The sequence below is a fragment of the Sinohyriopsis cumingii genome, chromosome 15 (assembly GCF_028554795.1).
Source record: "Sinohyriopsis cumingii isolate HCF-2022 chromosome 15, ASM2855479v2, whole genome shotgun sequence".
Taxonomy (NCBI): Eukaryota; Metazoa; Mollusca; class Bivalvia; order Unionida; family Unionidae; genus Sinohyriopsis; species Sinohyriopsis cumingii.
This window is the reverse complement of record NC_142975.1, coordinates 4,917,529-4,931,609: the sequence shown is the minus strand read 5'-3', so window position 1 is coordinate 4,931,609 and position 14,081 is coordinate 4,917,529. Positions and strand designations below refer to the sequence as shown.

General features: G+C 35.0%; 1 protein-coding gene across 2 annotated transcripts in view; it reads right to left on the bottom strand.

The window, feature by feature from the left end:
• LOC149781199 (ubiquitin carboxyl-terminal hydrolase 5-like) overlaps positions 1-14,081 on the bottom strand; it is a 67,874-nt gene that overhangs the window by 28,359 nt on the left and 25,434 nt on the right. For both annotated transcript variants that reach the window (XM_089935258.1, XM_089935259.1), the window contains exons 11-14: positions 13,973-14,048; positions 9,873-9,995; positions 8,710-8,866; positions 1,438-1,495 (exon numbers count right to left, since the gene is read on the bottom strand). In XM_089935258.1, coding sequence (XP_089791384.1) covers positions 1,438-1,495; positions 8,710-8,866; positions 9,873-9,995; positions 13,973-14,048 — 414 coding nt within the window. The remainder of the gene's footprint in view (positions 1-1,437; positions 1,496-8,709; positions 8,867-9,872; positions 9,996-13,972; positions 14,049-14,081) is intronic.

Genomic DNA, 14,081 nt, shown 5'->3' with positions numbered 1-14,081 from the left:
AGTGCATGCAGTTTCAAAGTTATCTTCTATGTTTTCATTAGGACAAGTGGTCTGGTTTCCACCTCCAGGGATAATGGAATTAAAAGTTATCTTCTATGTTTTCATTGGTATATGGTATAAGGGATCATGTTGCCACCTCCAGGGATAATGGAATTAAAAGTTATCTTCTATGTTTTCATTAGGACAAGTGGTCTGGTTTCCACCTCCAGGGATAATGGAATTAAAAGTTATCTTCTAGGTTTGGTATAAGGAGTCAGGTTACCACCTCCGGGGATAATGAAATTAAAAGTTATCTTCTAAGTTTTCATTGGTATAAGGGGTCATGTTGCCACCTCCAGGGATAATGGAATTAATGGAATTAAAAGTTATCTTGCCACCTCCAGGGATAATGGAATTAAAAGTTATCTTGCCACCTCCAGGAATAATGAAATTAAAAGTTATCTTTTATGTTTTCATTGGTATAATGGGTCAGGTTTCCACCTCCAGGGATAATGGAATTAAAAGTTGTCTTCTATGTTTTCATTGGTATAAGGGTTCCAGATGCCGCCTCCAGGGATAATGGAATAGTATACCTGTGGGTTTTTTATGTGAAGACATGAAAATGGAAGGTGAGCCAGATATTACAAGATTGTAGGTGGTGTTTGGGTGGTGGAGGATAAGTAAACAAAGCACTTCTACTCTCAGTGCTGATCACTTCTAACTGAATGGATGCTAACTGAGCTAATGCAGCACAGAGACTCCATCTCTGGCTGGCTCTTAGCTGATACCAATATTTTGGTTATGTCTGCGGAAATTGCAGTGCATAACAGGTTTTGGCTAGGGTCCATTCTTTGTATAAACATCATTTAAATACATTAAATACCTATTTACATAATAAAATGTATGGAATGATGAATAGGTGGGCTGTGACTTGAAAACTACTCATTAACACAACACCCATGCACAGCAAAATGAACTGACAGACAGGTAACCTACAGATGAGAAACAGTGTAGCATAAAAAGAAATAATAGAAGTAGTTTACATACAATTTTAATTCAAGCTATTATGTTTAATATCAAACAATACATATCCTTGGCATTCCTTGTGTTTGACCCACCTCTGCCTGTGGTTAGTTGAGGTTAGATCGTAGGGAAGCATGTAGTATTTATCAGGGGGAATTGCCAGTATGACTGAAAGGCAGCTCTGTTAATGCAGAATCAATAATGTTGTGAGGCAGAGTCACAGTCCAAACAGAGTTAAAAATTGAATTTAAGTGCAATCTACTTCAGTTATGAGTTGCAGCTATCAAATTTATTGTACATTTTGGGGTAAATGAGAGATCTGTATTTAGAATCCAACTAGTTTGCTGAATTCTATACACCTTAATTAATGAATATAACAAATTTGACTGGTAAAACGGAATTGTTTTAAGAAAAACTCATAACACTGCTGCTTACATTTTCAGTCCTTGACTTTCCAGCTCTTTTTTCTTGGCTTCATATGCCAGTACTTCCTCTGTGGAGAAACAAAATGGCAGACACTTTATTTACCTTTCAATTATCCATGCATTTTAATAATTCACAATACAAAGAAAATCAAAACAATATCCTTAGAGCAAATAAAAACAAAGGCAGAATAACTATCGTTTTTGAATTAAGATATTACAGAGAATAAAACTTGATAATTTGAGCAACCAATAATTCACACAAGTGGCATGCCACAGGCACACACCTGAACTAGTTTGGCTGTTGCTGTTGTTGTTGTTGTTGTTGTGGGGTTTAATGCCATTTTTCAGCATACAATAGGCTATGCATGGCAGCCAGTATTAATGGTGGAGGAAGAACCCAGAAAAACTCCAGGAAGAACCACCAACCCACGAGAAGCTACTGGCAAGCTTTCTCACATACCCACATTAGCCGAATCCTAGACTCAAACCCACGCAGACAAAGGTGAGATAGCAGTGATCCGTAACAGAGAGCACTTTAGATCACTCAGCCACTTGGGGCCCCTGAACTAGTTTGGTTGTTTTGTTGGTTTTTAATGGCACTTTTAACACACTATTTGCAATATCATACCAAGGATATACAGTGGTCCACTCTGATTGGCCCCTTTGACCAGCAGCGACTTGCTTCTACTAGCCAGAATCCCTTGGCATCCACAAGTTTGTGTTCAAAAGTACCCCTCAAGAATGGCCACCCCTCTAATGCGACCAGCATTTTAGGACAAAAATGTAAAATGTTACCCTCACAAGTGGCCAGATTTTATTTCAAATGTGTCCAGAACCAATAATTAATTCATATGGTAAGGTAAGTAATCAGAGTAACTCTACTGTTAATACTTGTCTCCTGATGTCAGGTTACTGAAAGAAGTGTTGACTAAAGTACAAGTAACACTAAGATTAATATTATATCATTATCTAACATAGTCGATGTTTACAGGAAATGGGCTCAACAATGTTGTGCGAGTGTTTTGGGCTTCACACATCTGTTGAGTTCTACTCTTTGACGATTACAACTGGACATAATTGTCAAAATCATAATATGGTCAGCATAGGCTAAATATAGATTTTGTGGAGTAACATACATACAGAAATTAACATTGAACAAAAGTGGGTACCAGGCAAAGACATGTATCACTTTCTTTACCAAAAAGACATTTTATCCACTCAACAGAAGTTCTGTCTGTATAATTAATCGCATACAGTTAGCAACATCCGAATAAATCATTACCAAACTTTAACAGGTCATCACGTAAACGGATACATATTACCTGAGAAGAAAGTCGGTTATTCTATTCAACAATTTAATGTAGAAAAGACTTGAATAATAAATTTTATGCTGAAAAGAACATCATAACCAATAAGGAGATTATTCAGCAGCAGTGGGAAAATAGAGCAAATGGAAAGAGAATTATATATGTACCAAGATTTAAATGATGTTGAATGGTTTTGCAATGTGAATGACAACAATACCTACTTACATATCACGCTTACATGAAGAATAAGAACTATTAATGCATATTCAATTGAAATAAGTCTATTCTTAAGACATAAAGAAAAACTTTTTAATAATTAATGTAACTTTTAAACGAATATACTAAATGAAGATATTAAATGCTTTGAAGTATGTAGCTTTTTACTACGTACATTATATATACTTCTCACAAAAATTTAGTCCTCCTATGGAAAGGCCACCCATCTTATAAAGCCACTTTTCCAGTGCAGAAGGGGAGGCTGTATAAGAAGGGGACCCAACGACACTGTTGTTAAGCCTCCCACAGCTCCCAGCACTGAGAACCATTCTTTATGTTATGCTGTAGCTCAAACTAGTAAACATCTGGTATACTGGTAGCCAACAAGTGGAAAGGGGAAGTAAGTTAGAACCTTGTATGTTATATAGATGGGAAAGATGAAATATATTTCATCATTCCAGGAAGGCTAGATTCAAGAGGTTACAGAGCATATTTCTTAAATTATAATATCACTTAATAATTTTTGTCAGAGAAACATAATCAAAAATGTTTAATTTTCCAGAAAAGATTACTTTGATGACTGTGAAGCAGGTGCCCACAGTTACTTTAAGACAGCCACCCATTACAACTGTGACATTTATGACTTAATCTCAAACAAGGCTTGCCAGAGGCAAAAATATTCACGAGACCTTTCCTGATAATGCTGTATATTTTGGGATAACTATTTGATTGTATACATCTCCTGTAGTACAACTCCCATGCAAACAAAAGATCACAGCCCAAAATTTAACATTTTACTGGGTTAAGTTTCTGGATTTAGGTCATAACCACAATGAGATTAATGATGAGTACTATGCCATTATTGTCAACAGTAAACAAGATTAATGATGAGTACTATGCTATTATTGTCAACAGTAAACAAGATTAATGATGAGTACTATGCTATTATTGTCAACAGTAAACAAGATTAATGATGAGTACTATGCCATTATTGTCAACAGTAAACAAGATTAATGATGAGTACTATGCCATTATTGTCAACAGTAAACAAGATTAATGATGAGTACTATGCCATTATTGTCAACAGTAAACAAGATTAATGATGAGTACTATGCTATTATTGTCAACAGTAAACAAGATTAATGATGAGTACTATGCTATTATTGTCAACAGTAAACAAGATTAATGATGAGTACTATGCCATTATTGTCAACAGTAAACAAGATTAATGATGAGTACTATGCCATTATTGTCAACAGTAAACAAGATTAATGATGAGTACTATGCCATTATTGTCAACAGTAAACAAGATTAATGATGAGTACTATGCCATTATTGTCAACAGTAAACAAGATTAATGATGAGTACTATGCCATTATTGTCAACAGTAAACAAGATTAATTATAATGCAGTGTATATACATAGTTAACCCAAATAATGTATTTTCTCCATTTAACATTTTTCCTGATCACATTAATATCAGAAGACTAGGTAATAGCAGGAGAAAATGCTTGAGCATCCAACCTTTTACATCCTTCAGGGAAATATGGATGGAATCCCTATATGAGCAATAAGATACTCCCGTCACATCAGGGCAGCAAACTTGATGCCCCAGTGCTAGACATCACTATAAACTGCCACAATGAAGACATCGTAGCGATATGACTGAAAAATTGTTAAAGTTACGAAAAATCCAAATCACACACACTAAGTGTAGCACTCATTAGTGACATGATGCTAAGGTTTTTTGAGGGGTTATATCCTCTTTTCTGACCTTTAACAGTAAAAGAAGTCACTGTTGGGTCTCATTTCTTTTCTCCATGCATTTCAAGTACTGCTTGCAAGCACAGAATCGATCTTGCATTAAAGAGAAAGAGTGGGTGAACATTCTTTGATTGGTTCTTAGCTATGAAACCTCACTGACACATTAGGGCCATGGAACCATCTAATCTAAACTGGGGATGATTCAGGTCCATTGACACAGGAATGCAACTCACGCACCCATAATGTCGATCTAAAAATGTACAAATAAAATGTTTTGTAGATTCAATGAGGTCCTGGCTAAAGATCAGATCCTATCTGGGTAGAACCATATAGACACCATGAAAGATTCTACAGAGGAAACAATGTGAGTGATTTTGACCTATTCAGGTCAAAGCTGACCAGTGTGTTTCATAGATCCTTGTCATGGCCAATATCCCCAATACCATGATATTTTAATGTGTCAGAAATCATGGGAAGGTAGCCCTTGGTAGTAATGGACTCAAACCTTTTCTCTTAAAACTGTAAGAGAAAAAAAAATGCCAATTCAGGGACTAAGGCATTTGAAAGGATGAAATTGTTGCCTATGCACAAGTCCCTGAAAAAAAATCAGACTTTACCTCCAAGTGGTGGACCTTCTAATTTAGAAATTCTCTCCACAGTTCCACAATTTCTTTCTAACCTTCAGATAAGAGCCAGGCAAAAAAAACCTATCGCTATATCAAGTATATTGTTGACTCAGGACTTGCCATTCTGAAGGGGTGGTGCGTGGGTGAGCTATCCATTTGCAAGTCTTGTTGTAACTGATCAAGACTGGCAGAGGTAGTCAACACCTTTGCCATAAAATGGTAAGCTGTCCTGTTAATGACCCAAGCAATCTGGGCTTTTGACACCCATATGTTGGTTGCCTAATCTTTCCATCAGTTGGAAAATCACCAATGAAGCTAAATCTAATGCTGAAGATATGGCAACAATGTTCTAAACCAGCTCTGATGTGGTGTGAAACATGTTCTTATCATCTTTATAAAAATGTGGGGCAAACATATTAACCAAAAACATCACTGCTACTTGGCTCTCAGAAAAGAAAGCCTTAGTATTTAGTAGGTTAGAGATACAACCAGACAACCTCATGTTAATCTCTCTGATTTTGGTTGACTTTGGGAAGCAGCTGGAAGGATGAGGTGTATTCCTCACTGTCAATGTCAACCAAAACTTTGACTTCATCCATGGGGGTAGAGGGCATTCCAAAGTAAGCAACACATTGTATATCTATTTCGATGGCAGCCTTAAAATAAACTGGTCAGTCTGGAGCAGGTCTGTTACTCAGTAATATCCTCAAACTCACTGTGTGAAGTCTCATCTTTGGTCTGGTTCCATGTCAGGATAACCCATTCATGGTGGCAATGCCATCTATATAATATGTGGCAAATACCCTTCAGGCAAGCAGTTAACACTGAAATAGCTGGCTCTGCCAGAAGATTTTATTATACTGGGACAGATGCTGGTTAGCTGGGAGAACAGTCAGCACAGTTGCTAGCCATGGAGAAGCTGTCTGGTTGGTTCTGGTATTGGCTGTGCCATAAGCATGGCTCAACATACAGATTTTTCACTAAAGTCACCATCATGATAGGCAAGTGTAGCCATAAACATGGCTCGATGGATGCATTTTCACTAAAATCCTTGTCATGACTGGCATGTGTCACTGCAGGCCTGCCTATAAAGATGGAGCTGTCACCAAGATATCCATAATTATATACAGATGAAGCCACAGGCATGACTAACTGGATGAGACTATCACTAATTGACAGCAGTATCTTCTGTAAGTACAGGTACTGAATGGCCAGGTCAGCTCTAGACAGTGATACATACTGGATCCCCATGATCTGTAAAAATACCCAGTGTGCCCAGACATAAGAAGGTGTATATTAGGTACACAAGTCACAACTTATGGATGTTTATCCTAGCTTTAAACTTCTTGTAGCATTTATTTACCATGTTTTACTGAAACAATAAAATAACAGAAAAGCAATAAATAAACACTGCAGCATGTTAACAAGTTTTTAAAACAACATCTCTTATTAATAAACAGCAAACAATGGTCAGTGTGCACAGAAACTTGAATCACAACATACATGTACAATGCTGTGTTGTACCATGTTGTCTAACATAAAGAAAAAGTCTGAGAAAGCATCAAATTAAGAAATAATAGATACTACCCATTTAGGAATGAATATTACACAAAATAAATTAAAAACCCTCCATGGATGGTTAAAATTCACAACAAATATGGCTTTGATTCGCAGGAGGTGTTTATACAACATTTCTATATGAAAAAAGTGAAGCTCAAAAGCCGGCAACACCTGGTGGCAGCAAGGGAAGGCAAGAGTTATTGCCCTTTATCTATATGATCTATACAGAAAGACAAATATTTTGTCTTTTAGTAGGGCTGGATTTCTGGAGATAGCAGACTTAAATTACTATGCTAATGTGATTGGGGAACACATAGAGTGTGTGTGTGTGTGTGTGATTTGGATTTTTAACATGGCTTGAAAAAATTTCAGTTATATCGCTATAATGTCAGTAGTGTGGCAGTTTATAGTGATGTCTAGCACTGGTGCATCATGCCGCAGGCATGCAGCATGATGTCCCACCCAGTCACATTATCCTGACACCAAGCTAACCAGTTTAACACTAACCTCTAATGATGAGCGCCAAGCGAGACACCCGTTAGTACCATTTTTATAAGTTTTGGTATGATTCGGCCAGGGTTTGAACCTGCGACCTCCCACATTTGAGGCAGACATTCGAACCACTAGGCTCCAGAGCGGTCGGAAAAACATAGGAGAAATACTGCATTTGCACCTGTAAAGGTACCATCCACTATTCTTCTTTGATGACTGATATGATGTAATCTCTTGCCCTCAATGTGAAAGTTAAATCAGAGGAAGTAAATGAATGCAGACTGAAATGTAAGCCATATAGTTTTTTGTCCCTTACATCAAGCATAAAGGTGCCTATTTGAATGATACTTCAAGCTGATGTATGCTCATGTCTGGTAATTATATAATTTATGATTATGTTGACATAATGTTTGTATGCTGACTTGAATTGCCAAATCTATAATCACATGGATTTCCAAAATTAGTCTAATTGGTACAGTAATTTAATTTCTAATAAAGAACTGCAGTGTAATTTCAGGGCTAACAATTCACCACCAAACAACATAAAGTAAACAAACCAAAGACTTAATAAATAGGATTTAAACCAAATATTTCTCCTTGCTATAGCTGACTGCTGGTCAGTAACCAAATTCATCATTCCAATCACATGCAGTGATAGGGCAAGAGGGAGGGGGTTCAGATTGTGCTATTGTTAGGGTAAATTCTTAAAGTTATATTTAGGAGGAAGTGGGGCAGAGGTGGACAGAAGCAAGCAACTGATAAAAGGAGTTCCACAAAAGAACATTGCTTCTGGGTGCCTTGAACCCTCACACCCTACACCCCACTGATCACACATGCATAATAATAACATTGTAGTTTGAATTTATGATATCTGACAGTAACCTTATTTGGACATTTGAAGTGTACCTATGTTATTTATTTTCCCTGTATAAGAAGACAGAGTGACACAGGTATAATGTTTCAGTGGTAATGGTGCCACACATGTCCTCCAGATGATGATTCAATGTTAAAGTTCTTTTGGTTTGCTATATACAGCATTCCCTCTGTATAACATTGTAACATGGTTCTTCTTATAAGGTGTACATGATAAAGGATCCTATATCATTAATAAAATTGCAGGCATAAAGTACTGCATTATAAAGTGGTCTCAGTAAAAGGTGGTTATTATATAGTCCCCATTATACTGAATACTGAAACATACATCAGAGTGTGGTTTGCACAAGAGAAATAAAGTCCCTTAATACCCCCAGTTCCATAATTTCTCTAAATTCAAAACTACAAAATTGTAGCAGCTTATTTTCATAACATATTACAAACCTTGGTTAACAGCAGTCTCCTCTACGAGCACAGGTAATGCAAGAAGAAAATCTTCTCTGTGTATATATTTCACCTTTCCTGACTGAGAACATTTTACTCTATCCTCAACTTGGAAACGAAAGCAGTCAGCTGGGTTGAAACTCCCTCTTGAATTTCTCTGACAAGGGTAATACAATATTAATATTTGAGTACAAGAATAACATTCAACAGCACCTGTCCAATTCTCAACAGTGGAATCTGGTAATAATTCTGCCTTAAGTATTATTAAAGTCCATTTAAATTTTAAGGTGTAACATAAAGAACATCTTAGAAAAGTAATTAATTTTAAGATAACTTAAAACACTATTTGATAAAGCTCACATCTTTTAAATAACTACAACTGCTTTGTGATAAACCCACATAAATTTAATCACTATACATAATTAATCCTTCTTTTCAAATCTTCGGGCTATATTTTAAATATACTACCAACAAAGCTTGTTAAACTGCAATATATATATATATATATATATATATATATATATATATATATATATATATATATATATAGTTAATACATTTGCTCCACTTACATAACCCATCTTGAAATCTGGAATTTATGCAAAATATAAATATATAAATCAATACCATCAAAGCATTTAGAAATAAAAGCAATAAATACAAATTTTAACCAAAACCTAAACATAAATTTATTATCACAATAAAAAGCCTGATCAAAGGAGTAAGCAGGTATGACACAGAATGAATAGTCTTATCTAGATAATGATTCCTGCCTTGAATGGTGAGAAACTATCATGGATGTAAAAAATGTAGGCAAATGAAACCATAACAACTTTTCTTGAAATGCAACGTTGACCCAAAAGTAAAAGGGACGAGCCAGCATGCCACAGGATGAATTGTTTCTCTAGATGTGTTGGAACTATGTGCAAAGAAAAAACTATAAAGAAATTCTGAAAACTGTTCATGCTGTACTGCCAAAATTCCGAAAATTGATTGCTTTATCTTGCTTCCCAGAAAAATGTTTACTATGGAGGCTCATCATAAAGGCAAATTTAACTGTGCATAGGTGTCTTTGTGCACGTACAATGATGTTTGTGAAGGTGTGTACATTTATGCAGAAGAACATAGAAATATGAGTGATAACAATAAGGGAATGCAACTACCTCTATCAAATTGACTAGATGAAGAAAGAACTCCTGCGCATCTTGTTGTCGTTTTGTAGAAAATTCAGGATGTCCTTTTCCAATCAGCAACTTGAACATTTGTGGACGGATTCCATTTGGCGGCTGCAAGAGAAATAATGTCATTATGAATCTAATTTCAGAAATTTCCTTTAATAGCTTTCATCTATTGCTTCGAAGGAGCAAAAAGACCTTTATTCCAACCATACTAAACAATTTTTCTTTGTGAAATGTGTACTTTTCAGTGTGTATCAACATAAACTAATGCAATGATTACTTTGTGAGTCTCTGTGTGTGAAACCTAGGAATCACAAATAATGCGATTATTAAAATAAAAAAGAACATAACAGGCCTTCAGTTGGAAAGATAGGTTTTCAGACAAATATGTAGACTTCTGTAGACCAACAAGCAAACTTAAAGGATATATGTCCTCTACCATTGTGAAGTTATAAAAAGTTTATAAAACTCAAATATGTTACTGACTGCTATGGCAAATGGAGCCAATTGCCTTGCCCAAAGACAGACCACAGTTGCTGATTCAGTAGCAAGACCTGAACCCATACCCTTTCATTCACAAGTTCTAATCTCTGTTGCACTGCAGTTTCTGTCTTGTTATTCACCTGTTACAACATAAGGGCCCATTCTATTCTTGTGACATAGCTACAGAATTAGTGGGCAGACATGAAAAGTAATCACGTCTCAACCTAACAAGGCATTAAAAAGCAGAAAAAGGGGAAGAAAAGACGTCCTTGAAGATAAAACTTGACTGTCATACAAGAGATGCCATCAAAAAGAGAAACATAGGTGTACAATGGTTCAACTCTAAATCTCAGCTTTGTAAAGCAAAAACAAAAGCAAATATAAAATTGAGATCTGGTACCCTGACCTTGAAAAAAGAACTGCAATGATGGAATTCAACACATTTCAAGCGACAATTTATTAGTATACCAAATTGCATCCACTTATTCTAAACTTCTCAAAAGTTACTGAAAGGGAAATAATTTTTTAGTGAAACCTAAAATATTGTTTGTGATTTGATCCCAATGTAGAACACAACAAATATATCAAATGTCATTCTACGATCTCAGATGGTTCAAAAGTTATAGATTAGAAAGTCAAGTGCTAAGGAAAATTTCATATACTAACCCATAACCAGACAAATGTGGTATGCAAATCACTTGCTAATAATCATGAATAAGCATACAAAGCTGCAACAGAGCACAAAGGAAATGAATGCTTTACACATGACATGACTCATGATCTGATGTTGAAGATAAAACTCGATATGTGGTACACTAGACACTTTTTGATGATATATGCAATCATGCCAAGTTTTACCCCTAATATTGAAAGGGCTCAAAAGTTACAGATCTTAGGGTTAGTAGCATATTTCTTTCAAAATTTTCAAGGTTTTTTTTCCAAGGTTTTCCAAGGTTCAAAACCATGTTTTTCAAGATGCATTATTACATTAATTTTAAAGGATACATAAATGAAACTGTATGTAAACACAAGTTAATACTTACTTTTACTTCATACGAGGAACATTTCTTGCAAACATTTTTTTAAAACACCGAAAGTAAAACAAGAAGTCAATAGTATGATCATTGATATCTTTCCCATTAATATTAAACATCCTATATCTGGGCATTAGAATAATGTAGTCACTGAACAAAGTTCATTTTACTCTGTTTACACTACACTATTTACAAAGTCTAAAATATTTTACAGTGAATTTTTCAGTTCTAGTAGCTTGTAATTAAGCTGTTTCTCAAGAGCTCTAAGTTTAGCAACTCTGTCCTTTTAACTTTTCCTCAAATTATTTTGATGTCGAGATAAAGGAAATTTTCTTTGGTTTCAATGCATAGCCATCAGCAGCAGCTGTCATTGTCTCAATATCTTTTTCAGTACCTTCCTTTCTTCTTCACTCCTCCCCATAAACAAAAACAAGTAAACAGTTTTTTTTAAAATTATCGTTTATTTAAAAGTGTATGGATATTTTAAACTATTTCATATTAATATTTCTCTCAACTTAGCTGTATTCTATATTTTTAGATTTACTGTGTTCATTGCAATTATCGATTGTCCTATTTCCACTCAGTCCAAATTAAGACTATACATAGTTTCTATTTTAAAACTTTAATCTCTGTGTTCACAGACATACCTCTTTCATCAAAAATGATTTCATGCTGAAGGCTTCTGTTTTGCCTCTATATAAGCGCAATTACAAGAGCTTGGTTTTTTTCAGCCGCACGTGAACGAGGAGTACTCTCTCCAATTCTGGCATACATGGCATTTTGCAAAGCTCTCTAAGATCTCATAATCCAAACTTTATATTTTTCTTCATCTAGCCATGGAAGTTGGAATTGGCAGACAGCCATGTTGATGTGAATGATTCAAATTTAAACCACTGCTACATCCGGGCTTCATACAATCGGAAGTTCAAAATGTATGACTGCTCAGTAGCCAGTTGTGGAAAACTTTCCGCTCTGGCACAATCTTAGCGAGAGATTGTTTTTTGTTTTTTCCCCCTTTTCTTTTTAATCTTAATTAGCTCTAAAATATATAGCAGAATAGAAAATAAGAGGGAGAGTATAAAATACTGTCCTGCGAACCTGACCATGTAGACTCTCATTGTGGCAAACAATATACTTTCTAACGATGATGTACAAGTTCATCCATTAATCTCAAATGGCTTTAAAGCTATAAAGTAAAAGGAAAAATGTGACGGAAAACTCAAAATAATGAACAATGACTATGGCCCTCAAGATATGCACCATCCACAGATGTGGATCATGATATTGATTCTTATAATGAAAGTGCAAAGTTTGAATGTACAAATGGATGCACACATTGATACTATATCAAAAATTGCAAAGACTCTTAGGTGAACAGCAAATGACTTCCTATTGGCAGGTTTAACTAAACTGTGTGAAACTGTAAATGGTGTGAGGAATGAGTTTGATACCTGGGATCATCTTTTGTTATCTATTTCATTTTTCTCTAAAAATTTAGGCATGAGATTTTGTCTATTAGAGTATAAACACAATTTATATTCTCAACGATATTAAAAAGTCTATGATAAGATATAATGTATTAAAGACTCTCATTTTTCAACTGTTTGGACTCATCAACAGTAGAGGTTAGGTGTTTCGAAATGTATTAGAATCGTTTTCTTTCACTCAACATTTTCTCCTTATTACATTATTTCAAATCTAATACAAAACATCATTCTCATCTTGACCTTGAATGTGAGGTAACATTTTGAGAAATTACTTACTTTCTAACACCACAGAGTAAAAACTTGAAAAATTTGAAGTTTTAATTCATGTTTTACTGATGACAATTATGAAACAAAAAATGAGTCTTTTGTGCATTTTATATAAATACAAAATCTTTAATCTATTTATCAATAACTAATTCTTTAAAATCATTCTGACCTTACAAAACTACACTTAGACAGCAGGATAATGTGTGGCAGAATCTCTTGCTGGCAAGGGAGGTAACTCAACATGAAATGGAAATGTATGTCTAGCAGGAGCTCAACTGCAAAAGGGGCTGTCCCATATTTGCAATGCATAATGAGCCAGAAAATCAGGACCTACATTTTTGGGTGGAAATTATTAGTATTTTATGAACAACAAAGACCATGAGCTGCTGTCGTATCATTAGACAGATGGTCACAGTCCACACAGAGGTTCAAATGATATAAGCATATTTCTAATGACATAGTGTTATAACCATGTAAAAACTAGTTAGGAAAGACTTGTAGTAAATTTTTATATTGCATATTGTACATTGTTTATATTCCATATTTCACATCTAATTTTCATCGCATGCTAAAAATAAATTTAGCATTAAAAAAAAGAAAATGCTATTGTAACATTGTGCATCATCAGTTTGATTCAATGTTAAAAAATAAGTCACTGCCAACAAGCTATCATTACTTTCCTTGATCTTTATGTAATTTTTATATATTTATCAATGGGAAAAGATATTTATAAGCTTGGTCTGACACCTAATCCAAACTATATATAAAAATGTGATAAATTAATATAATTCCAGAGGTGATTTGCTCAAACAACCTGTAGGATTGCATCAACTCCTTCAATAGGTGGCTTGGAGTAGTCCCCTGACAACAATCCATGTCCAAATTTGGCCCTGAAATATAAAACAATACAATATGGAATATGG